At 43.9% G+C, this 27,977-nt stretch overlaps 1 protein-coding gene across 6 annotated transcripts in view; it reads right to left on the reverse strand.

Annotated features, from left to right (window-relative positions):
- The window catches only part of PCDH1 (protocadherin 1), a 161,972-nt gene extending 134,013 nt beyond the window's left edge, over positions 1 to 27,959 (reverse strand). For 2 of the 6 annotated variants that reach the window (XM_088444354.1, XM_088444358.1), the window contains exon 1: positions 27,550 to 27,957. In XM_088444354.1, the coding sequence (XP_088300480.1) occupies positions 27,550 to 27,586 (37 nt within the window). In that variant the 5' untranslated portion in view covers positions 27,587 to 27,957. Of the gene's footprint in view, positions 1 to 25,418; positions 25,447 to 26,166; positions 26,238 to 27,549 lie in introns of those variants that run through there. The other 4 variants (XM_088444352.1, XM_088444353.1, XM_088444356.1 and 1 more) reach the window with 4 other exon arrangements.
- Between the last annotated feature and the right edge of the window lie 18 nt (positions 27,960 to 27,977).

A 27,977-nucleotide genomic window follows, 5' to 3' on the forward strand; every position in this document is an offset into this window, starting at 1 on the left:
CTTCGTTCTGCTTCCGAAATTTAGGTCGTAGCCGCAGCGGGGTTAAGAATAAAAATGTATTCACCAACTGAGAATTATGAGAAGAGTATATAAGGGAGTGTAATATATAGGGTATAGCGCCTAAACTACCCGTATTAACCATTTAACGTCTCCAACAAAAATGAAATCTTTTTTTTCTCACCGGCATGTCATAAAATAAGCTGCGACAGTTACCTGCATGTTAGCACAAGCTGCCCCTCTGTATGCACAGTGCAGTAACCCCCGTCACACTCTCCCAGCACAACACATGCAAACACTGCAGTCCCCCCGTGCACCTCAGCCACCATCGGGGACCCTTCCAACAGCAGTCAGTCCCCCCCCCCCCCCGCCTGCAGAGATCTCACAATACTCAGGAGACTGCAGCCATATCGTTACACAGGGAAAGTTGTCCTTTATATCATACACTTACAATGAGAGGAAGGGTATCACTGTTGAAATCCCCGGCAACCCTGTAACAGGCTATACGACAAGAAGTTGTTTTTTAAACTAACACCGAACTGGGTAACCCATGAACCTCCATCTGCGGTGGAACTACAAGTCCAAGCATGTCCTGCCTGTACACAGGACTTTATAGAATACATAAAACTTCCTAGCAAGCTGCGATCAGCCACAGTTCACATTCCAGACCTGAGACAGGTGCAAGCAGTGGAATCCCAGCTAGCCACAGCCCCCACCTCCGGCTTATTACCTCTGGAGAGAGACTGTTCCTCTAGTGTTGGTGTAGCAGCTACTATCGGGGAGAGGACAGACGAGGTTGGAGTGTAATACTGTGTGACAAGGAACGAGAAGTGCTATGTCCCCTCCCCTGGTGACTGTGCCTCCCCTCTGCTGTGCGACAGCCTGAATTCCAGGGCATTGTGCTGCATAATAAGTTATCCCAGTACCTCCTCATCTGACCAAACAAGTGCCAAGCAGGGAATCAGCAACGAAAACAGGGGCAGTCACTCTGACCCCACAAGCACAATAGGATGGATACGGCTTATACCTTATTGGGTCTCTTGTAAGAGTTTCCCTGGCTGCAATAAGGCTGTGTAGCATTATATTAGTCTAATAAATGTGCTTTGATGCCTATGGTACAGAACGACCGGTATGCACTTTCTGTCAAGAGTTTACTTGGCACCTACAGTGTTCAGTAAAATATGTGGTCTACGGAAACACTGATTTATGCGCACAGAACACTAGGCTGCAGGGGACCTTAAGAGAGTGCCAATTATCACGCTAGTAGCTTATCGTTAGAGTGAGGACAAACTTTAGTCTGTGCTTTCAGTAGAAACCATAAAACAAAACTGAATAGATCATGGCAGCTATATAAAAACCTAACCAAAAGCTGAAGAGCACAAGTACAACAGGCACACGAGGAGCATTATAGAATGATAAGCCTCCCACCCAGCGTTCAGATATTGTCCCCCATACAAACAGGATTTTGATTATCCAAAGCATTTGTAAAATGGGATTTTGGTACCTACCGGTAAATCCTTTTCTCTGATTCCACAGGGGACACTGGAGGTGCTTACGCTGGGGTATAGAGGCGTGGATAGTTGGAGCCGGCACTTTAAATAATTTAGAAGTGTGAAGCTCCTCCCCCTCTATTCCCCACCAGCCCTCAGTTTAGAAAATGTGCTTGTAAATATGCCCCATTACTTTGAATAGCGGTAGGGTAAATGCAATGTGTAAATGGTACATCTGCAGGCTCAGATTTGATTATGTTTTCTAAATAACCAATTGCAGGACAAGCGAATATCCTTGGGACAGTGGATACAATTTTAGGTCAAATAAAATATTAGAGTAAGCTTTACTTCCACTACATCCTAGCAGTTTTGCTGCGATTGCAAGTCCCTAGAAGATATTTTGTAGATCACACAAAATGACCTCCAGCGTCTTTATGCCATACATGCTGATTACGCAGGAACTGCCCAGGTGTCCGAACCAGATGGACGATTACAGGAAACGGGCTCTTGCACAAGCCTGCCCTAGGAGACCCATCACTGACATGAGGTACTTGTTGCTGTGGAGGTTATAACACAGGGGGGCAGATGTATGAAGCTCTGGAAAGTGATAAAGTGCAGAGTGATAAATGGCCAACCAATCAGCTCACAACTGTCATGTTACTAGCTGTGTTTTAAAAATGACAGGTGGGAGCGGATTGGTTGGTCGTTTATCACTCTGCACTTTATCACTTACCACAGCTTCATACATCTGCCCCAGGGTGTTATAATGGAGTCCTTTCATAGTTTTATTAAGACTGACCGATACATTATTATAAAGAAGTACCCCAATTTTACCAGTGGGTGGCTGCCTGACTTATTGTGCCAGGCAGCTGAGAGTTACCGTAGTGAATCTCCAGATGCCCTCTTTTTGCCATAGTCCTCACTAAAGGGGTCTATTAATAAAGAAAAGGTTAACAGCAGGGAGATCAGAGATTACTATACCACCGTCCCCATAGATCTTTATAGAGACCCATCTGCATAAAGTATTTCTGCGATATAGAATGCAGCCACAAAACCACTAATGATAAATGGAGCCCTAAAGCTGGGTACACATTATGCGATAGGTCATTCGCACAGCCACCGAACGATATATCGTATAGTTCTCCAGTCTGCGTGTACTGACGATATGTCTGAACAACGTCATTCAGAGTTATATCAGGACGGTGCCGCAACTATATCGGTACATCTGCCTGTGGGTATGGTTGACCTGCTGACCGCCCGGAACACTGGCCGCAGGAACAGCTGACACGACAACTGGGCAGATAAATATAATTGTAATATCTGATCAGAGATATCGAGCGACCGATTGGCAAGTGCATATAGATTACTAAATTGGTCAGTGGGCCGGTCGGCCAGTCAGGTATGTACCCAGCTTGAGATTTCTCACTTTAAAAACCTTAAAATCAGCAAACTAGTCAAAATTAAGGTTATTGTGGGAAATTGAACATTTATTTTAATAAAAAGGTAAAACGCATTCCTAATAATTCCAACACTGCATGACAGCTAGATCACTTGGTAAAGGAAAAACTGGACTTGTCTCTAGTACATAAAAGTGCATGCAGCCATGTTTTTGGGTGGAACTCGATAGTCACAAGACTGGAGGCAATCACGAACAGTAGACTCAACTGAGGCATGAGGTACACCGTGGCTCTTCTACCACCATAAGACATCATAAAAAAGCTGCTCGTGTATAAACCACAAGTCTTTCTGCAATGCAAAGCACAAATTCTACCATTTGTCAAAATAGTTTAACCACTAGTTGGCAATGTTCTACCTTCAACTAGAAATCACATGTTCATTTGCCTTGGCTGAATTAGCAATTAGAAATGCAAGCAGGCAATGTGAATAAATATAGCTGCAACTCAGATTATAGAAATAAGTAATATTCTTCCATTGTAGCGGGTTTCTGGAAATTGTACATCTTTCCTGTAAGTAAAATGATCAATATTTGAAACAAGTATGGTGTATAGCATATAAGGAAACGAAGCTAAACAAGGATTTGAAAAAGGCACAAAGGCAGGAAGAACACACAATTGCAAGACAATGAAAAACAATATGGATTCAAGGTCCTTAATGGTTCAATTGTTTGCACACAAGCAGGTTCTGTTTAGCTAAAAACTGCACCATCCTGTTACCTCTTCCCCCCTCCCAACACCTCTCCCCCTCCTCCTAAATACCAACAGACCTTTCTCCTTCACTTTAAAAATGAGTCTGTCATTCCCAACTTGGCTGCAGTTAATCAAAGAGGCCTTTCATCCCATAACTACCTGAGTCTGACAAGTACATTTTATGGTCCTCAAATTGAGGAGAACAGGGAGTTTTGTGTGAGGGGAGATGAATTAAGGCTACTCCCTCAGGGTCATGTAACATAATGGCAATCACCTATTAGACAACTGTACAAGGCAATACTGTTACAGGTTTAAGTGTGTGCGAACCAAGTATGACGACTACGGTCAGGGTTCATGCCATTTACCCATGTACAACAATAATGGACATCAAATAGACCGTATCGTTGAGCCAAATGAAACACACACACACAAAAAAAAAAAAAAGACTAATGTAATTTAAGTATGACAGTAAATCAGGATGAGAAAAACAATTATAGTATTAAGGGCGCAATTCAATTGTTTGCGGTGGCAGCTGACCCACCCCTCACGCCCAACGGAGCTATTCAATTGTTGCTCCTGTTGGGCGCGAACAGCTGCCGGCGCCGGCATTTCAGCTTGCACCTCCAGGGCCTGGCGAGCTGAAATGCGTGTAAAGTGACCCATTTGGGAGCCCAAACTGCACTTTTCGTGATCACGTCCTGCACTTTGGTTGAGCTGTTTAGCACGGCTAAATTCGACCTCTTTTGGCGCGATATCCGAAATGAATATCGCTTTGCGATCTCCCGTAACTTTAGACGGGAAATCGGGTGCGATAAAACAATTGAATTGCGCCCTAGGAGTGTTTATGGCATATGGCAATCGATCAATTTATAAATGGCATCGTTGGAGTGTTGGGATCACAGAAACCGCTTCTAGCGAGGGTGGGCAATTGGTGGCCTGCCAACATCACTACAACCCCTACGGTACACCAGTTATAGTCTCGGTCATTTTGCATGCTAGGAATAACAGATCAATACAAGCTAAAAAGAGAACCACTACCCAGACTACAGTGATCAATGAGTTCTACGTAATGAATGTAACCGGTAATTGAGAAGCTTTACTGTACAAGATAAGACCCCAAAGCTTAAAAACCAGCTGGTCCATTGTGCCGATTTCAGTTTTTATTATACTTTTTTCCCTTTAATCAAAATAGCCCATAGTCATGGATTCTAGGATTTGTTGTATTTGTCAACAAAACCAAATTGATACCAAATTAACAAGTGATAGCTTCAGGACAGTAACACAACGAAAAACAGAAACAAGGCAATATTTATATTCTTTGAAATGTGATATAATTAAGTTTGCAGATATAGGGAATGTTTAGTTACTTTTGTCACCCCCGTTTACTCATTGCTGTACTTCAACATCTGTATTATTGGTGTAAGAGTGAAAGGGTGTGAGATTAGATTGGAGAGAGTGAATGAGGAGTATAAACAATGATTTGCATCACAGCAAGTCACTCACTCTCAATAGTTCTTGGGATAGGTTGTATTGTGATGAGACTGGAACAAGTGTAAAAGCAGTGAATGACATTACCCCCAGGCTCCTTCCACCCCTCCCTCAATGGCTAATGTAATGTACATATTATTCAGAGCTTTACAAATTGGAAGGACCAACACGGGAAGGGTTCAATACAGTCAGGACCCTGCAGGGCTATTTACTATTATAATGGAGCAGAGAGCAGGAAGAACTTCTGCAAATTAGCTCAATTGTTTAAACGGGAGTAAAGTCAATTTTAGCCATAATTACATCTTAATTCCTCTACCACAGCTGCAGTGTTGTTCAGTCTGTACCAGCCAATTGCAATAGAAAGCTTATTTACGAGGACCAACTTGCCAGTGTATCTCAACTCGAATCCTCTGGGACCTTTAACAGTGCATGTTTTCCAGATGTACTCAGTACCACAAATGAAATAATTCCCACCACCTGTGGATCTTTTAAAATGTGTCAGCCAGTAATGAATACATCTGTGCCCCAACCAGGAGATCTGGAAAACATGTACTGTTAGGGGTCCCTGAGGACTGGAGTTTTGGAAACACTGATCCAAGCACTGGGTGTATTAAAAGAACATTTTATATTAAGTCTTACTGACTTATGCATTCTGTATTACATTTCAGTTAGGGGCCTACTTAGCAAGCTTTTATTTTCATAAAATTATGTAGAAGCTGCATTTTCTGCATAATTTTATGTATTGTACCTACGTACTAATGGCACAAGGCAGGAGATTTCACAGATCGCAGTCCTCATTATCAATGGGGACTACTAGCGTTCCCGCTAGGCTGTTTCAGCGGGGCGCCACGCCCTGCCCTATTTCTTAAGGGCAGAAAGCACCCTGCCCTCCAGCGCGGCGCCTCGCTGAGACAGCCTGCGGGTTCTGTTTCCACCCACGGGTCGCAGTATCCCGTGGGTGGTCAAAACGGCGGCTCAGCGGTCACCACCGGTGAATGAATGCCGGGAACCATTCACAGTGACTGCAGCACTTGGGGGCTGCCCGGAAAGTCCGCAAGTGCCGGGCACGCCCCCAGGTGTGACGAAAAGGGGAGGAGTCATAAAGGCACCCCCACTTTTCGGTCCCGCGCGCAGAAGTGCTCCATCTCTAGGTCTGGCGGCACTGCCTGCTGCCGGACCTAGAGTGAACACTAGACTACAATCTGACCCTTATGTCCCGAATACTTTTCGGAGTTTGGCCCTGTTAAGTTACACGATCTTCAGATGGTGTAAACAACTTTGGTGTCTATTAACTAAGCCTTGGGTGGAAATAAAGTGAACGTAGACAAAGTGTTTGAAAAAAATAACAATTAGGAGCTGGTACTTTATCTCCATCCGAGGCTTAGTAAATAGACCCCTATAAGCCTATGGAAGCTTACAAGCAGGAGAGAAAAGTCATGATCTCGCCCGCAGACTCCAGCTGGCAACTGAAAGAGACAACGTGCGCTTCCCCGGGAGACTTTCACAAATGTGAGAGACTTCTACAAAATGCTGGGGATGTAACTTGGAGGGACAGTGGTTATTGCTGTCACTGAGAGTTTCCCTTAGTACATAGTGAAGAATATTTTCATTCAAATGAAGAAATACCCTTTCGCAAAGCAGATACTTCATAATTGGCAGTTCCGCGATCATTAATACATAGGCCTCATAATGAAGAGCAACAAGTGGAAATGCTCTCACTATACTGATACACAGATGTATGGAGCCTTCATCTGATGCTGTGCTTATCAGGAAGACTACAGGCTAAAAATTCATAGGTTACTAAGAAGGAATTACTTTCTGGGCAATCTCACCTCTCACCCCATAGAGGTGTGAGGGAAAACTTGTGATATCAGCACTACCATAAGCGGCCGATGTGTGTAGCAGAGCATGGCCGCGATGCCTGATCGCACATCGCGTTGAATCGAATTCACAGGACTAAAATGTAGTTTTCTGGCGAGTGCGGACTCTACAGTTGGCAACGAGCAGAAAAATTAGCTTTCCTTTAATATCGTGCTGCACGTCTTCACTTGCATCACTAAAATCAAAAATGGTCAATCAGCCCAATTTAAAAATGTGCATGAAAAGCAGTATTACCCCAGCAGCAGAGGAATGGGATCTGGCTCCTTCCGTTTTCCCGAATGTTATAGCATTCAGATTTCAGGGGCTACAAAGAGCAGTAGAAATTCTCTAGGTCTTTGCGTGGATCATTGTTGTAAAGCGTCCGGTGCAGACTAGTAAGCGGTGTGTACAATATAAAGCAATTTGCACAACGTGCAGAGAATACTCGTTACTGTCGAAGATCATACACTGGACAACTACCGTTCCAAAAGGAGGGGAAACAGAGATAAACCTGTGAAGGAGATTCTATTTTATTTTATTTATTTTTTTTTGCGGTCAAGGTGAACTCTCAGAACAGCAGAGCGGAGTGTCAGACCATACATCATGCCGCCACGAGATGTACGCGGACTCCGGATTCATTCTGCATCCCTGCGTGTGGACTTCACTTCCTTGAAGACAGAACGCCAAACGCTCCCCGGCCCTCGTGAGCAGTGGAGGGAAGGAGCTGATGGGGCGTTTGATCAAGTGGTTCTGCACTTCAGCCAGTCACTTTGGAACGCCTGACTTCCTGATACATTGCTCCCTCTGCACAACCTCTGCCCACTTATTCTTATTTCTCCGTACACAGCCCAGATTTACTGCTTTGGGGGAGTAGAGACTTAGGAGAAAAAATAAAATAAAACGTGCGCTGACAGCCTAGGTAAGCATTGGTGGTTTTACCATCTGTATCAACACAACTGCAATTACCTGGAAAGTAATGAAGCCCTCATCTACACCAAAAAGGACAAAAAAAATCAAAATCGGTTTAATAATGAGATCATATTCAGTAGACTCCTCCTCCCACTTAACATTTAGAGCACGATACAATTAGGTGTGAAGTACTAGCACCCAGGAGTACCTGCGGCTGTATGTTGCACCTACAGTATCACCGGACTTGCAGATTTATTTTTTTCGCAGCCCCAAAGAGCTGCGTATAAGTATGTGCGAGTCTAGTGAGATGAGGACCGCAAGGGGCACCTAGTGGTATGGAGGCCTTTAGTACCCAAACATTGGTACAGTTACGCCAGTTGTTGGGTCTTTCAAACAATAATTGCTCTTGCCAGGGGCGTTCTAGAACTATAATCTATTAACAAAGGGGAAAATATTTTTTTTTTTAAAACACACGGGGCTTTGACAAAGCAAGTTGGCTCTGCCAGGCTGTGCCGATAGAATGGTCTGCAGATATATCTGCAAATGATTGTTGTTCACACACACTGAACAACCATTATCTGCCATCTGGCCGCAGGTGCCGCTGGTCATAGGTAGCGTCGTGCCCCCCTCCCCACGGCCTCTGCTGAAAGTGTACGGGCTGTCACCCATACGCACAGTTCGATGGACAGATATCACAGCCGACGCAATAGGTCTGTGAACGACATCGTTCACAGACAAGATGGGTACACACTGTGTGCACCAGCGATATTAGTGCCCAACGGTGCAAATGTATCAACAGCAGCCAGTGGAGTCTTGCACAGCCTAATTCAAGTGAAGGATTGCAGAAGACTTTTGCTGTCGCTATTAATTGCTTTTGGGCCCCCATCTTAGTAAATGCAGTCCTATATATATTTTTCAGGGGTCATGATGTTCCTTAAAAAGCCTTAAATATATCAACACCACAGGCATGTCAAGATTACCCATTACCCACGACATGAGGGAGCAGTTCACCCGACTGACGTAGTTCGGCATTTGGAAATAAGTGTACAGCACTAAGCCGTGCACTTATAAATACACACAATTCTCAGCCGCATACAATCCTGCTGGATTACAGCTGGGAATCCAAAACACAAAAGAAGAGGAATCTGGTTTTGTTTGGGAGCTGGTATGAAATACATTACAGAAGACCTTTTTGTTAGACACCTTTCCCATGAGCCAGGTATAAAATTGGAGGCAGCTGTGAAAACCACTGTAAGACAATACGTACTGGGGACATGTGGGCAAAATTCCCTGTGTGCACCGCACAGGCTGGTATAAAGGCAAAACACTGGGGGGGGGGGGGGGGGGTCATAGCCTACAACACTCAGAAAAAGCTAATTAACCAGATTCAGGAGTAATGTTTTCTTGTCAATAGCGGGTCGCAGATTATATTGTTCCAGCCACCGGGTGAGTCCGTAATATAACACTGAGGAGTAGCCCGGGATATCATTGAAAGGCAACTAATGATGTGTAAGGGGATGGATTGGTTTCGGCACACTTGGCAGACAATGCAATGCTCTAAACACAAACCCACACTCGTATATAAAACACACATACAAAAATATATAGCTGGTGTGTGTCAACGGATCTACCAGATATGCAGGGTTATACCTACTACGCATAATCATGTCTATTTTCAGAAGGATCTTTTGCACCAGGGGTAGAACTGGACAATTGCTTACTGATAACGACGATTGCTATGCAACCAAGCTAACGCATGCGGGCGGTCTAACCAGAGACGTGCACACAAAAGGACGCGATTTGCCATTTCGGAAAGGGCATAATGCATCCATCCATCCATATAGCAAGTTATGCTTTGCACCATAAAACTTGCAACTTTAGCATTAGCGTAACTGGCCGATACGTGCAAACAGGTTGCCGCAGAGATAGCGTTCCTGCTAGGCTGTTTTTTGGGGGGCGACCTCCCCAATTTCTAAATGGCAAAATGAGCCCAGCCCTTAAATGCAGCCCCCTGCTGAAACAGAATAGATGCAGTGCGTGTGCGCAAGCCAGCTACTCCCAGCCCAGCATGTCCATAAGTGCTGGGCACACCCCCAAAAAGGATGAAGGGGGCGTGTCTTAAGGATACGCCCCCTTTCACAAGAGTTCCCATTTCACAGTCCGGCGCCCTGCCATGTACCGGACCTAGCAAGAATACTAAGTAAAACATATTGAATACATTGTTATAGCTAGCTGGCACCAATAGAAAACAAAGGGGGCGATTCAGTTGTTTTCACCCACGACTGAGTAATGGGCCCCGGATGGAACCAGTCAATTGTTGCTCCGTTCGGGCATGAATCCCGCAGGTGGACACATTTCTGCTCACACCCTCCTGAGGTGGCGAGCAGAAATGTGTGAAAAGTCCTGGCTTTGGGCACGCTAACCAGGACTTTAGACAAGTTTAGCAGTTTTGCGTAGCTAAATCCCGCCTATTTGGCTGCAACATGCGCATAAAAAGATGGCCGCCCAAAATCAATTAAATATCGCACCCCCGACCTCCCGTCAATTTAGAAGTTTTCCATCTGTGCATGCAACTAACTCGCTAAAAAAAAAAAAAAAAAATTAATACAGCGAATGTGTTTTGCGTACAAAGCGACAGGACTGATATACCACAGTTTCCTTCTATTCCAATGCACACCAAACATCCTGGTGCGCCAGACTACCATCCCAACGTGTTAAACATTAACAAGTGGTTGTAGATAATTAAGAGAGAATTCCAGCAGTTTCACATGCCGTTCTATTCTGCAGATAAATTTCAGGCTGGCCAAAGTCCATCTTAAATCATAGCAGTATCTTTTGCTGGATTATGTGGTCGCTATAATATCTGGAGGATTTAGACAGGCTTTGACTGAGTTTAAGTGATATACCCCTGGATAAACTTGTTGTGGAGTCCTTAGTATGACCTTGGCGGTAATGGTCTCATCTAGCCCTGAGCCTCAGGTATTTCTAAATTACTATTTGGGGGGGGGGGGAGCAATGTTTTTGGCTCACTCAGCTGCAACAGTGGAATCACAGAGAGCTGTATGGAAACAATTACAATGAAACACGTCGTTTCTTTATCAAGAAGAGTTATGTGGACATAAAAACTAGATAATGCGACTGAAAAATCAACACGTTTTATGTATTTATATGTAGTCATAACTACCGTGAGAGGAAATACTAAAATGCAGAAGAAATACAACAGGAGAACTGGATACACTGGTAACACTATATTCAGAGATCAGCAAGGACTTGTACTGCAGCAAATGTTTAAAAAAGACAATATTGGGAACATTTACTAAAAAGTCGGTAGGGCTGGCTTTTCATCACAGCAACAGAAAAACTCCTATTGCCTTGGTTTGCTTAAGCTTGGCGTACACTGCGAGATATTTCACAGTGTATATGCCCACGATATTAGTGTTCCTCCGCTGGGATGGAACATTTCCCCGTTCCTCTTCTGTGAAGGGGTAGGGCAAATGTCGGGCAAATGCGGCCGACCCACAATTATCGGGTCCATTGAACATGCTGGACGATTTTACATGTCCGACAAACTGATAATTACTTATCGGAGGAGTCAATACAACGTTCAATTGTTGGCACGATCAGATGATGATCGGATCTTTGGCCCAATAATTGGACAGTATGGGCGGAATTCAATTGTTTCCAGCCCCCATCGCGCCTGACAGAGCTATTCAATTGTTGCTCCTGTCGGGCGTGATCAGCTGCCAGCGCTCCATTTCTGCTCGCAGGGCCCAAACGGCACTTTTCGTGATCGCGCCCAGCACTTTGGTCGGGGTTAGCCAATTTACGCGGCTAAACCCTACCACTTTGGCCGCGATCAGCGCGAAAAGCTGGAACAATTGAATAGCGGCCCGCGATCTCCCGTCACTTCAGACGGGAGATCCGGGCCGCGAAAACAATTGAATTCCGCACAATATGCCCAGAAATGAACCACCAAAGCAACCGAGTGATACTTAAATATACAAGTCAGAAGGCTTCAACTGCAACCCTCAAGTATTCTCAACAGGTCATGTTGTCTGGGTTCCATGCGGAAACAGGGTAGATAAACAGGTACTGGTGAGGTAGTCTAAGGTACAGAAAGATAGCACAGCGACAGCTTTTATTAAAGACGACTTTTCGTCCCTTAGAAAATACTGCCCTCTACCAATGCAACATATATTCCAAACAATCCTCAACAAAACTGTAGTCTAAACATGCCTCAATGTTGACCTCGGCCTCCAATGACACATTTCACGTGCAGTCTCTGCAACAAACCAGGGCAGGATGGGAAGGGGTGAGAGGGGGGCAGTTAGAAAAATGTTAGTCCTATGGGGCAGCGCAGTAGGTTTTGCTATAGAAATCCTTGCACTTCTACTGTTAATCTGTTTTTGTCTTTTTTTTTTTTTCTTTAAATCCAGAAACCTAAGTTAATAGGAGCTTGCATTCAGTAAAAACCTGGATGAAGTGCATATAAAATGTGTAACTGCCCCTTTTAGGAAACTACCAACCTCCTAGCGTTATAGCTCGCTAAATAGGCCTTCCAACTGTCAGAAAAGACCACGGCATTGGTAATTTCTGATGACAGGCACAGAAATAGTGCATCTGGCTGACAGCGATGACCTTTGGCAATGCAGCCCATGCTCCTGCTTAGAGAACGCTGACAGGGGAGCTCGTTCTGTTTTCTCTCTTTACTTTTTTTGCATTTATGCCAATCTTACATTTGCCATTTTGGGAGAACTTTAACACTCCAAACAAGCTCCAACACCACAGAAACATTCTAGAATCGGACTCTTGTAACTATTCTCATTATAGGGGAAACGTATCAAACATTGGGGCGGAATTCAAAATGTTTCAAACCCCCCCTTCGCGCCCGACGGAGCTATTCAACTGTTGCTCCTGTTGGGTGCGATCAGCTGCCGGAGCTGGCATTTTGTACGAAAAGTGACCCGTTTGGGTGCCCAAACGGCACTTTTCGCGATCGCGTCCAGCACTTTGGTCGGGTGTAGCAGTTTTACGCGGCTAAACCCAACCTCTTTGGGCGCGATCTACGCGAGGCTCGGCATCAATTGACTAGCGTCCCGTGAACTGCCACCACTTCAGACACGAGATCGGGCGCCCGAACACAACTGAATACCGCACTTGGAGAGAGAAAGTGGAGACGTTGGCCAAAGTAATCAGCTTCTGTCATTTGTTTGGGCACGAATCTATTCAACGCGAAGTGAATAGCGCCGGGAATCAGCTCCTGGAGCTATTCAATTCAACTGCGCTGCTAAGCCCAACTAAGGATTTCTTCTCGCATCCCTCCAGTGATGAGAGCAGAAATCTCACAAAAGTCCAAACGCAATGCTGTTTTCTGCCCTTAGCACCGGGAAAACAGCATCGCGCCGGGAAGTTTAGTCGGAGAATGCCCGTTCTCGCGCCTAAACACCCTGTTTTAGGCGCGAGAACGAGCCTTCCCCGACCTAACTTCGCGCAGCATTGAATAGCTCCGGGAGCTCATTCCTGGCGCTATTCACTTCGCGTTTAATTGAGTCGTGCCCATAGACTGCTAGATAAATGGCAATTAGAAGCGGACTTCGTCACTTTCTCTCTCTCCAAGGCTTGATAAATCTCAGAGATTACAGTACCTTCCTCTGCATTTCTTAATTGATGAAAAGGTAATGCACACTTGCCCACTCTCCCGGTATGTACGGGTGACTGCGGAATTTCTGGCAGAGAAGACCACCGTCCCTAAGCCCACTTAACTATTTTACTCAAGTGGGCAGGGCCATGCGAAGTCATGTGCATCACCGCACAACAGGGTCTGATCAAAATCAGATCACAGTAGCAGGCGGACACTGGCGAGGTCCAAACAGTAAGTAGGTATGCAATGCACTACACAAAAAGAGGGAAGAGGTCCTGCGCTTCTAAAATTACCTGTATACACAACTCAATAATGCTACACAGGTTATCAGAGCAGGAAAACCTTGTCCATCTTTGCTTGTGTTCCATAGAGATACAAGCAAGGCTTTCCAATGATAACAACTGGCAATGTGCACAATGCAACCTTGCAGTATATTGAACCTGCTTCTTAGCTCTAGCTTTGCCAATAAACAAAAAAAAAAAAACACACACATTCCACCAGAGACAGGATTGGGAGGAAATCCAAAGCAAAGTATACACTAGGTGGACAGATCAGCCATTCAGCCGACCCGATTGGTAAGTGTGTATACACTGACCAATCGTCTGCCCAATGTGCCAGGCTTGACAGCTCAACTGGGCCGGCATTTAAATTGCCCGCCCAGTTGAGCTGACAATCACCGCCGGTTCCCTGCAGAATGTGCACAGACTACCGGCGGGCCGCCCGTACACACGGGCAGATGACCGATATATCGGCTATTTGCCGTGCTACACAGCAGTTCAGATAGGGCTGTGAACGACATCGTTCACAGACATATCCGCTATACACACCCAGCGATGCACTGTAGATGGAACGGCCAACATTTCTATCAGAGTTCACCCAGCTTTACTCCAAGTCTGTGCAATAAAAATTTTAATATGAACCCAAAGATAACCAAGAAATATTTGAATTTATTTGGTTTTTAGCTGCAAATTGTGTTTTTTTTTATGCACAGTAACTTTTTATTTTTTTTTGAGGGGTGGGGACACAAAAACCACCCACAAAATTGCCAAAAAGCTAAGTGCTATATAAAAAGTCCATATAAAAGTGTATTTATTGTTCAAACATCATTTTAAAAGAACAAGTTTGAACAGACTGTCTACTCCCTGTATTACCAGCGTTATCTGTAGGATACCCAGAGGATTACTTCTTGTCTAAACAACAGACCTCTGCTGAATACAATGACCTTAAAATCCATGTAATGGGCTGGCAGGGGTTAAAGGTCTGATCTCTAGTACATGATAACAAAAGCAGGAGCAACTGCCTGGGACTGCATTAGATAAGTCACTGCTCACCTTCAAGCTGGACGGTTGCAACCTGCCTATTCTCAAATGATCAACAAGACCACCTCTAAATAGCTCCCGGAAGGATGACTGCTTTAGTATCTGTCTGCTCAAAGGATCTGGGCTACAGGCCCATTAGCAGAAAAGAACACGTCCCAAAGGTTACAAAGAGCCAGAGAGACAGAACACAAAACAAAGTACAATAGAAGCCGACCACCATGGGAGCCTTTTCTAAACAATTAGATTAATACAGGTACAACAGGGAAAGAGCTCTGGTAATCTAAGGGCTCCATTCAACTGAATGCGAATTAAATAGCGCCGGGAGGGAGCTCCCAAAGCTATTCAATTCAGCGCGCTGTTAAGGATTTCTTAAGACACCCCTCCAGGGGTGCGAACAGAAATCCGACAAAAGTACAGGCGCGATCTGTTGTTTTCTGCCCTTAGCGCTGGGAAAACTGCATGGCGCCGGGAAGTTTAGTCGGAGAATGCCTGTTCAAGACTAAACACCCCGTTTAAGGCACAAGAATGGGCATTCCCCGACCTAACAGTGCGCTGAATTGAATAGCTCCGGGAGCTCCCTCCCGGTGCTATTTAATTCGCGTTCAATTGAATCGAGCCCTAGAGCCGTATTCATTATGAGCAGAGAAACTTTTTCGCGGCCAGGACTCTCTGCCGACTTCGCCTGTTTGGCAGGCGGAAAAGTATCGCGAGAGTGCACGCTTTACCCCGTATTCAATATGAAAGTACGCAAAAACGGCACCTGGCGAAACTGAAACAGGCGGAAAGTGCTGTCAGATTTGGGGAAATCAGTCTGACACCCCCCAAAAGATGCTCTGACATGGGGGTTCACTATGCTACCGCCCGATTTGGCTTGCTGAAGGTATTTGGGTTTTTTAAACGGGCTCAATAGCTGCTAAATAGCGTTTTTCTATACGTGGTGCAGAATAGTATTCAGGAGCATTTTTTCAGAAAATAACTTATCCCAGCAAATTTGGGGTACTTGAAAATGGGGGTCTGCATATTTAAAAGTTGCTAAAGTGTAGTTGTAAAAATCGTGAAAAATCCACCTGTCGCAAGCACCTGCAATAAAAAAAAAAAAACATGGGGCATACTTGGGGACTCCCTCCCCAGAGTCAAGTTCGCTAGTTTTTAACTTTGTACCCCAACTTATTTTTTTCACCCCCTTTTCAAAGTCATTTTTTTGGGGGTCCTTAAGTGTTTAAAATTTTTTGACACAGATTACCTTTGGGGGACTGAGATCTGCACGGGGGTTCCCGCAACATTGCACCCCAAAACCCCAATTCTGCACTTTTTTCCGCCTGCTATTCATAGGCGAAACTGTTTCGCCTGGTACATTGCATTGACTTACTGCCTAGGCGGAGAGTCCTTCAAATTAAACACGGGGTAAAACAAAAACAGGCGAAAATGACTCCAGGTCACACGAGAAACATACCCAAGACACCAGGCCAGTCCCTACTATTATACCAGATTTCACCTCAATTCCACTATATAAAAAAATAGCAGCAGATTGCGTAGTTATTCTGTTATTAATGGCACATCTGTGAGTAGGCCCACTGGTTAGAATGTCCTATAACAGGGGTAGGGCAACATGTGACAGTCCAGCTGCTGTAGAACTATACATCCCAGCATGCACTGTCACTATTTTGCAGTTTGGGCATGATAAAACTGTAGCAGGGCATGGTGGGATGTGTAGTTCCACAGCAGCTGGAGAGCCACACACTGCCTTACTCCTGTCCTAGAATTTATACTTTAGTGACCCAAGAAAGGTCATGCATGACCACAGCCCTCAGTAAGGTGCCACCTGCACAGAGTGGAGGCAGCCATTTTGTGGCCCAACACCATCCATAGAACTGAGGCCCATTAACCTGTGCCCTTAATACAATACTTCCTAGCTACACTAATGCCGCCTTTTCTTAACACCTTCAGTGCAGGAACAGCACAGTTTTATTAGCAATGAAAACACAGCAGTTAACACTGAGCAACTTAAAAGTTTTCAATTTTGTACACATAAAAAGTTATCACCGCTGACCGCAACCAACGTCTTCCAACACCTTCTAAAAATACCTTGCTAAAGGAAATAGAAGTATTGATTATTATAGGTCTTTAAAAAAAGAAAAAAAAAAAATGTACCAGTCATAAACTTCAAGTTTTAAGCACTAAAATGTCTAGAATGTTTGAGCGTGTGTGTGCCTGCCAAAAAAAAAACAAGAGTACCAGTGGAGTCTTTTTTATAAAAAAAAAAAAAAAAAGGAAGAAGAGGCACCAACCTTTTGTGGAAGACAGCACATACAAGCTACAGCACCCAAAAGTGGGGCTTCAGGAGGACTGACACTGACCTATAGATGGGCACTTAAAGCAGGTGAACAGTTCCTTTAATTATATGCTCCACCAAGTAGCAGGAAAACCGTGCAGGCTGTCTTGCATCATCAAAAGATGGGGAATAGTGGGACAACCACAGCACAGAGTAATGGTGCATACACACGGTCAGATAAGCGGTCAGATTTGTACGATAACGATCCTATCGTTATAGTTTAAATCTGACAGCTTCTGGCCCATGCAAACGACCAAACGATGGTCGATGCGCGGCCACGTATGGTCATTATCGACCATCGTCGGTAGTCCGTGCAAGCAGGCATACCTGGTCGATATCGACCAGGTTAGCCTGTTTACTATAGGGACCAGGCGATCGTTATCGATGTTCGATAAAGTTCATCCAACACATGCAGGACGATCAGATAACGATTGTTATCTGATTGTTGTCGTCGTCCCCCCCCAAAACGTCATACCGTGTGTACGCACAAGTAAAGTATTATTTAAAGATAAGTATTTGGCACTTTTGAAACTATATGTAGACTGTATGTCAGAGGTCCCCAAACTCTGTCCTTCTCAAGGCACCCTAACGGTCCAGGTATTAAAGATCACCATGCATTGGAACAGGCGATTTATTCAGAAGCTCAAAAATATGATGTAACCACCTGTGCTCAACCATGGATAGCCTTAACACCTGGCTGTTAGGGTGCCCCGAGGACAGAGTTTGGGAACCACTGCTGATGTACAGAATGCATTAAGTAGCACAGACCATGCAACAACGCTTCTTATCTGTGCAGAGACCTGGAGTTCTACGGAGCAATCACATTTGCCAAGTCGCCCCCTTCTGAGAAATAATTCATGTTTCAAAATCAAAAATCCATACAGATGCAATAGGCAAGCTAAAATGTTCCTTGCCCTATGAGTACTGTTAACCACACTGCAATACATTACACATGAACTTGTATTCCGTCTAGGACGGGTTAACCACTTTGATGCCAATACGTTGACAGGCTCTCCACCTAGCGTCAATGCACGGCTGTGTTTCCATGGCAACGCATTACACAGTCTCTTGCTGTATAGCCCCAGAGACCCTTATTTTGCAGGGACCGGCTTCAGTGCAAGCCTGATCGATACACTGTAGTCTCCCATTTCTCAGGAAAAGTATATAAATGGATGTCAGTCTGAAAAGCTACCATTGTCAATAAACGGTGTAAGAAATGTTAACTAATGCAATAAAATGTAGAGTTTCCTCTTTGCTGGCCGAAGTGTCAAGCAAGCAACATCCTCTCATTTCCCTCCAACCCAATTCAGGGCATGATAGCAAACCAGTTCCTGGAAAAATAACCAAAAACAAACATTAGCCAGTTTTCTAGTGGCCAACGTCAGAAAGGTGATCGTGCAACACATATATGCCTAGACGGCTAACCTGTCATTTTTGAGTGCTGTAATAAATTTAGGCAATTAACCATTTTATATAGTGTAGCCTGGGAGTCTCCGATTACTGTTTGCATTGGCCTGGAGCAGCAGGTGGGTCCCTGCCGGCTGGTGTAGTGCGTTCCAAGCAGCTGAAATCAGTCTACACAGCAGAATATTTCAGGATTTGACATTAAAAGGATTGGAAAAAATTTTCAGGTCTATTCCAAAAGGGATACAAAGTTTAGTTGTCCGTAGTATTCTTCACTTGAAATCTATATGTTAAAGTTTCATTCCCCCCCCAATTTAAAAAACAAATTAAAAATGATGACGTACTTCGATAAGCAAGATCACTGCATTTGGCATACAAAGGGTTAATATGACGTGTTCTCCGTGGCTCATTATTTCAAAATTAAAAGCCCATCATGACCCACGGCCACCTACCAGTATTTTGAGTTTTTTTGGGACATTTTTTGCAGCGGAAAAATGCAATGCAAACAATTTTCTAAAAAGTATTTTAAAAAAATAAATAAAAAATTGTTAATTACATTATAAGCAATTTTCTTGGGGGGAGAGACCAGAAAAAAAACAAACAAACAAACAAAAAAAAAAAAACCACACAATAATGCCCATTTAAATTTGTCGCTGCCCACTTACCACCATCTGAAGCCCAAATCACACCTTGCTCGTAAACTATTGCTAACCTCCACCATCCCCCTGCCACCCCACGGTGTATGCTCAGTCAGTGACAGGTCAGTATTGTTAGAAAAAAAAAAAATCCATTTTAGGCCTACTTAATGAAAGGAAACAATTGCAATTGTTCAAGTAACTCAGTCGGTGCACAATAAAACACATTGAATAAGAAGTAGAACATTGAGTTAAAAAGAACTTAACTTGCCACCAAGTTATAAAGACACAATGGCCAGCACGTTATATTCAATTCCCTTGATATCAGACAATCAAAACCAGGTACCAGATGGAAGGAGGTTTTATTCTATTTTTGTTTCAACCAAGCCCATTATTACAAGGAAAAAAAATTATTTATAATAGTATGGAAAAAAAAAAAATGGGATCCCGATAGAGTCAAAACAGTATGTCTATACCTGTAATTCTCAAAAGATTATGAAAAATCAGAACAACTTTCACTGACTACAGAAATTCAAAGTATTAAAATAGCATATTTCGTTACACCTTAAGCACATAGGCAGCCCTTCAGCACCTGAACATAAGCTGTACAGATCGCGGGAATGAGTTCAGGTTACAGCTTGCCTATGTGTGAGGTCTGTTGATCAACAAACGTAGAATAGATACTACAGACTAGGACAGGTAATCCTGAGGATGTGGATCCCTATAACCAGTGAAGCAACCTATACACGAAATAGCAAGCAAAAACCTCTACCCAATGAAGAGTACAATTATTACCAAGACAGACAAAGCAGAAACACGAGAAGATTTTAAAACAAAAACGTAACTGTACGGAAGATTTAATACTATACGGCATCTTCAATTCTCAGTGCTTTAAAGTGACATGGCTCCTAGAACAATTTGCTTAACAGCACAAAGCTTTCCAAAGAGTTTTGCACCACTAGTATTTTTTATTTTTACACAATGGCTCCCAGAATTTGAAAAATTTCCAATGCCATTTTGAACAATCAAGCATAAGTAGTAAAAAAAGCCACCCTATACAAAGCGTGAACTATTGTAAGAGGTGTATGCGCAGACCTAGACTAATGCAGTATTCCTGAAAGAAGATAATATTTAGGGGCATGTGAATCAAAGCTTGATGTGGGAAAATTGTGAACTATATATCACCAACCAATCAGCACCAAACTATCATTTCTTAAACACAGACTGCAAAATGTAAGTTAGAAGCCGATTGGTTGGTGATATATATCTCACATCAAGCATTGATACATATGCCCCTCAGTCTATTACTGAAATTCTGAAACAAAAATAAAAAAAATGGACTACCCAATGTCAGTGGAAAAATAACCCAGTCAATAAGCATTTCACAAAGACAATAACGATACATTTACTAAAACAAGACCACTATAATATTACACTTAGTAGATTCATGTCGTGTCACCTGAAAGGTGTCTCAGAGACTACAGACCACTATATCTGGCAATCGTATGACTGGATAGTTCATTGTACTGCAAAGCCCCCCCCCCCTAGAAAATAAAATCTGTCATTTATGACAGCCATCCTTTTGGTCCTACAGGGGGGGGGTCACTGTTGGAGGGCAAAGGACAGGAAGGTCCCAATTTATACAAACGTAGGAAAAGCACACTTGTAGGGAGGTTCGTGGCAAACATAACATGTTCCTGTGAACAGCAGTTGAGCTGAAATAGGTTTAGTGTCTCCCTTTAGGACGGTGCCAAGTACGGGCTTAGATAATGAGGGAATTGCAGAAGGACTCTAGTTGGGTGAAAGGGGGGTGCAGATAAGATTGTAATTTAACACATGACAGATAGATCTCAGTCCATTCTGTGTAGTCTGCCAACATCAAGTCCTCTTCACTTATTTTGAAAATGCACATTTTATGGGCTTCCTCTACTCGCATTTAAGCTCAGCTCTCAGCAAACATCTGTTTTTAAAATGGCCAAATGTCTACAGTTTTACTACATCTGCCGTTTATTCACATAAATGTAAAAAAAAAAAAAAAGGGACATGTGAGTGATCACTTGTAAATGCAAGATCATTTCTCAATAACCAGTAAGAATTATCACTTGCTTAATGCTTCAGTGGTGTGGCAATGACAGCCTGCTGAATTAGGTTAAAATATGTGCACGGAAATTTATAGAAAAAAATAAATAAAAAAAAATCACACAATCTTCCAATAAGAGACGATAAAATTACATATATTGTGTAACTGGCAGGGCTGCTGCCCACCTGTTAAATGACTACACTGCCCCTAGTGGTTGTAAGAAAGAACACAGGTTATCCCCACCATTATTTGTGTGGAAAAAAAAACGGTCAGGAGAGGGAAAGAAGTAATCATTTTGCAATTATGTGCTCGCATATTATCAGACACTCTCTCTGGAACTGTGAGCAGAGTGTAACACAAACACATGCGCTTGTAACAGGTATTTATCGCTCAAGGATACTAGTACAATAAACACCTCACACAAACTCAAATCTGAAGGAAAAATGTGCTTTATGTTCTTTCATACCACAGACAATGCTTCTTGGGTAGTTTTTTTTTTTTTTTTTAACATCTTATTTTTAAACGATACACCAGGTGAACAGCGATAAAGTCGCTAATTTGGTTGAACTACACTTCCTGCAACGTGATAAAACAAAAAAACAGACCAAGGCAAAAAAAATTTGGACTTGATAATTATCAAGTAGCATCCTTTCACAGTACAACACACCTGAAGTAATAGCTTAATTCAGCTGTTATCAAACACGGACCTCAAGACCCCAACACAGGTCACGTTTTCCAGGTCACCCCGCAGGTGCACAGGTGGATACAATATTCACTGACACATTTTAAAAGATCCACAGATGGAGCTAATTATTTCACTTGTGATTCTGTGAATAGACCTGGAAAACATGCACTGTTTGGGGTCCTGAGGACAGAGTTTAGTAACCGGAGTCTTAACTATAACTTGTATTCACCTCTAGGTAAAGGTGGAAGGAGGTAATCCAACAGAGCAGTGCTTCCCAAACTCATTCCTCAAGGCACCCTAAAACAGTCCAGGGTTACAGAATATCTATGCTTAAGCACAGGTGACTTAAGGTGGCCATACACAATGCGATCTGTACACGATCAGCCGATGAGTACGATTTCCCTTGAAACTCTCCCTGGCAGCTCTGCACACGATCTCCACACAATTTGGTGTCCAATTTTCAAACGATCTCTCCTGCAGCCAGACTTTCACAGTGCATTGCCTCCTAGATTGTCAGATCTGCCCTACTGCACGGCAGATCTGAAGATGCGATGTGCGACCAGCAGGGACGCACATCGCATCGTGACAGTGAGTGGGGACTCACGATTTACTCAGTATTTGGCCATATTTTACACGATCTGTCGCTCCAATGTCTCGGAATCGGCCAGATGGGGTAAAATATCGCTATGTGTGTGGCCAGCATAGATTAGCACCTCAATCAATTTGATTGTGATATCTGTGCTTAAGTATGGAAATCCTTAACCCTGGATGGTTAGGGTGCCTTGAGGACTGAGTTTGGGAACCCCTACAATTGAGTATTGGATATGACATTACCAAATGTCTCTACTTGCAATGAATAGGTCTTTCCAAATTTTAGGGTTAGTAAAATGGAGACATATATAAGCAGTTAGTGGCCATATATCATACAATTAGTAGCTAGGTGTCACACAAATAACCAACGCGAAAAAATAACCACTGTATTCCAATACAAGGGCTCAGTTACAATACTGCACAGCAACATACACTAGAATATATTTTTATTAAAAATTGTCCTTATGGGCTGCACAGAAAAAGATAATAATGTAAATATCCACAGCTTTCTCTGATGCATCCACAGCTGATACACGGCTACATACAGAAGCCAGCCACTGTCATCCATTATAAGTCTGCACACTATTCAATCACATACATAATCACGCTTCATTGTATCAGATTCCCCATACTGTGCTGGCATCATGCACAGAAACACCCGCAGATCATGTAATAGTGTATGAGGGAGGGACGGAGAAGCAGAGAGAAAAAAACAAAACATACAGCTTCAGAGAATAGACAGAATGCTATACGTCACTAGCCATCAATTTGGTTGGCTATAAAGAATATATTATACATACGTCCAGGTACTAATGGGCTTGGACGCAACATCTAACAATTTTCATTTATGCAATCAAAACAGGTTCGACTTACAAGGATTACATAATCTGAGCTGTGTACAAGGTTCTGGCTTATTTAAATAAATAGCCAATATGCAACTGTGCGTAGCCTACTGAATTTCTGCTTAGCTGAAGGGTCTGATGGCAATCTTTGGGGCAGGGACGTAGGGGGTACACGTCAGATGTAACAGTTTGGAGAAGTGGGGTCCGATACCTCCTATTGAGGTTTTGTGTCGACACAACAAGTGTTAAGTGGATCTCTGCTACATCACGGACGTTGACCGAGAGTCTCTCCCACACACTAGCTCTCTCTCTCTGATCTTCCTTCCGATTTTAAAAACGCTTATTTTAATTCAAGTAGAAAGACTGCTGGTCTTATTTTTTCCACCTCATTTTTTCTTGTTATTTGAGGTGATGAGGGAGGAGCTTATGTGGATGCCCCTTTAATCAATAAGCAGTCTATAGCACCCAGTTATTCCATGTATGTATCGGTCGCATAGAAAATCTGCAAGATCTATATGACTTTTGGAAGTAAATGCTTCAAAAAAAAAAAAAAATAGAAAAAAAATAAAAATTATATATCCATCTTTACTCTGAATAATACTCTTTGCCTTATTCTACTAGCAGGCACAGGACAGAATGGGCATGCCACCATTAGCCAGCCGCACGAACACAGTCTGACACTGAGCACAAGTGGAAATGTGTAGTCATTAGATAATTACCAGACAAATTGACATTATTTGGTATAAATCAAATTTTTAGCCGGGGCACAAATTCCCCACTGTATATATGTCCAAGTACCCTTTACATGGGCCAAGCCAGGTCCCAAGCATCAGAAAAATCAGATTAAAAAGAAAACTGCAAAAAAAAAAACCCATGGATCCTTTACCATATGGATTATAATAGGTTTAAGAACCTTAAGTGTTAAATATGTGTGGTTCACGTAGGGGAAAAGAGAAAAGCTACTCCAATCAATAACTGCTGTGCTACGCTTCTCACTCCTGCATTGTATACCCCGTACACATCTAAAATATATATATACTAGCCAAAAAGAAAGGATGCAGGATAATAAAACAAGCCGGGAACATCTCTCTCCTTTGGCTTGGCTGAAACACACAGCAAGGGGAGGCTGGGCGCGAGCATCTTATTTCAGAGGAGAGCAGGAGATGCAGCGATACGCAGGATTTCCAGTTCTAAAGAGTCTGCAGCTGAGGCATTCATTAAAAGCCAGAGAAATTGTGACACGGACGCCGAGGGAAGATGTACGATATTGTGCACCAACACAAAAAGAAACCGTGCGACCCGCGCCACAGACCAACACTTTAATCCCTCTCGCCACCTTGCGTTTTATCCCAGGCACCATCACCGACATCTATCTAGATGATTAAGATATAGAATAAGTTACTTTGATATAAACCACTTTCCTGACAGACGCAGAATTACGACTGCAATCAATCTGGCCATGGCCATAGAAGGCACAAACAGAGAAATTATCCAAACAATTGATCATTACAAATAAAAAATAATAATGGTAATCACGAGGTGCAAACTGTCCTCGCTCATTTTACGTGAATAGAAAAGGGTTACAGCCTAATCTAAACTTCATCAAAATTCTCCCCTTGTGGCTTAAGTCTAGAGGCTTCTCCCAGTCACACAAAATTTGTCATGAAAGGGGGCTATAATCAGCAAGGCAGGTACTTTAATGTAACAGCAGTGTGATATAGCAGCTAGAGAGGGTGCTGGGTATTGCACTCAGCGTTAATACCTAGGGTTAAAGAGAAGATATACTACAAGCTACACACAAGATAAACCATATGCATAAAACAGGGGGGGCACAATACTAATATAGAGGTTTCAATAGCTTTCTCCAAATAATGAGCCAGATCAGGAAAACCACAGTCATCATATATTGGAGATTTAGGGTAAAAAAAAAAAACACGTCCAGCTCTTAAAAATTACTATAGAAACATAGGCTGACTACCAACACAAACATACACACACCATGCACAAATTAGTTGCAATGGGATAATTGAGTATTCCTGCAGTACGCCCAGCATGTCTAATTGACTGGGTTATGTTTTTTTATCTTCGTTACCCAGTGCAAAGTGTCTCGATAAGTCAAACGCTTGCACGGTGGTGCATAAGAAATGGGCATAAATCGCAGGAAAAGCGCACTCAGTGATAAATCAGCCACAGCTGCAACAGTCACTTTTTTACAGCAGGGGCGGGGGCAGTGCCATCGTTTCTCACCCATATGCTGTGTGCCCCCCAATTCACTGCTCCATCTGCGTTGTGCCCACACATCCATTACCTTTATAATAATGGCACAGATCTGGTGCGTAGTCTTAAGTGCCAAGTCATAGGAGATGTTTATGACAGCCAGGCTGGCTTATTTTAATGACATTCGCTGATTAAATAAGACTTTTAGCCAACTTGCCAGTGGGTAATGTAAAGACTGTTAAATACAGAGAGACATAAAACATCTGATATTACGCAGCAGCTTGTCCAATAAAGACACAAATTAAAGGAGCAAGGAGGGGGGAGAAAGTTGCATCGCAATCACTGAGGAGCATAGACTAGGGTGGTGGGCTCTTCAGTTCTGTAATAGGGGAATAGCATGAATACATTCAAAGATGGAACCAGTGCACTCTATCTGTTCATTGCAAATAAGCTCTTGCAAGACACCCCCCTCCTTCTCCATCCCACTCCCACCCAGACAAGACCAGCTGTGTCAGGGCTCATAGGACACCTGCAGGCATCTCCGCAAAGTCTCTCCCAGGGATGGTGCAGTTGTGCTCCCCGCCACCGAGAGTACAAAGCCCGGGAGGCACGGAGGTATTTTTCGCAGCTCTGGTACGTAGGCTTCCAATCTCCCTATGTTAGAATTCCACGAAGCACAAGTGTCCATCACCCTGCAGCCTGTGTACTCAGTGCAATGGATAGCCACCTACCAGCAGCACTATTCACAGGTGTATACAGCTCGATTGCTACCTCCGAGTCCCATACCACCAGGATGCATTGCTTAGCAGCATCTCTGTGTATACAGATATCCTCAGCTATGCCTATATATACGCATAATGTTTGGCTCCAGCTGGAGCCAAACACTCCCAGGTTTCCTTACAGTGTCCATAAACACGTATTATACATGCAGTCACTACAGTGGTCATCTACCCAGTGTAGGGTCACCCCAGAATCTATGCAGAGCCCTACATTTATTCCTGCCCAATCTGCCACCCCTTCTATGCAACAGCAGGCAGCTATTCACACCGATAAGAAGTATATATGATCCACATTACTGGGGTGCAGCCCCTCAAGCACAGGGAAGCATCTCACTACCTCTACAGATAGCCAGCAATTGGGCTGGCACTGTGCACAGTAGAGTGGAAATAACAGGGGTTTCCCATTGCTGATACACCCAATCAAACCTATCATCGGACATCACTATCCCTGAGTAATAATAGTAAGATATTCAGGGGGGGCTGGGTGCTTCCAATATCACCCCCTCCCCAAGTCTACAGTCAGGTCCCTATCACCATCTATGCCACCGGCCCCAGTGCCCAACCTAGAAGTGCCAGTGAGAGGGGCAGTGTAGGGGTATTTACAGTAGCTGGAGGCAAATCTCCCCATTCCCAGGGCTCTCGTATCCCTCCAGCCGTCTTACATAGCTCTCATCCCTAGCCCCATTTTTCAGGGCTCTCTCATGTCTACTCCTGTCCGGCTGCGCAATATATATATATATATATATATATATATATATATATATATATATATATATATATATATATATATATATATATACACACACACACACACATATACATTCACACACACATACCTATGGATCAGTTCTGTGCCTTACACCTCTGGGGTTACATTATATCCCCTAAGCTGGTCTCCCTTGTGGCTGACGCCCTGGCACGGCATGAGGTGCTCCCAAGGATGGCACCCCCATATACCCATATCACCCACCACAATGTGTGCCCATCCCTTGTACTTAAGGGGAGAACCCCAGTACCCACTACAAGCCCCCCTGGACCAGCCATCTGGGGGCTCCAGACAGCCTCCAACTAACTGCTAGTAAGAGTGGCACAGCAGCAGCCACAGGGCACTGCCCGCTGCCCGGGCTCCTTACCTGGATCCCCAGCTCTCCTCCAGCCGCCGCTCCTCATCTCCGCTGCTCCGTTCCCGTCCCCGCTGTCACATCCACCCGGGGAGACCAGCAATAGAAATCACAGCAGCAGCCCAAGCAGCGATAAGCGGGCAGGAGAAGTTCTGCCTTCCGCCCCCTCCCGGCTCCCCCTGGCTGGCTGAGGGTGATGAGTAGTCCCGCAATGGAAGAAGCCAGCAGCAGCAGTAGAGCCCCAGCCGCCGTCCCGGTGTGCAGCAGCAGCCGCCGCCGTGTACTATGTGTATGATGAGCAGCAGCTCTAGTCTCCCTCTCCTCCAGTGCCTGTATACCGGGGGAGGAGCTCCTGATCCTTATCACATCCAGCAGCACTCAGCAGCAGCATCTATAATATCCCTTCTCTGTGTCTCCCAATGCAACGCTGTTGTGTGTGC

The sequence above is a fragment of the Taudactylus pleione genome, unplaced genomic scaffold (genome assembly GCF_031769625.1).
Source record: "Taudactylus pleione unplaced genomic scaffold, aTauple2 ptg000355l, whole genome shotgun sequence".
NCBI classification, from domain to species: Eukaryota; Metazoa; Chordata; class Amphibia; order Anura; family Myobatrachidae; genus Taudactylus; species Taudactylus pleione.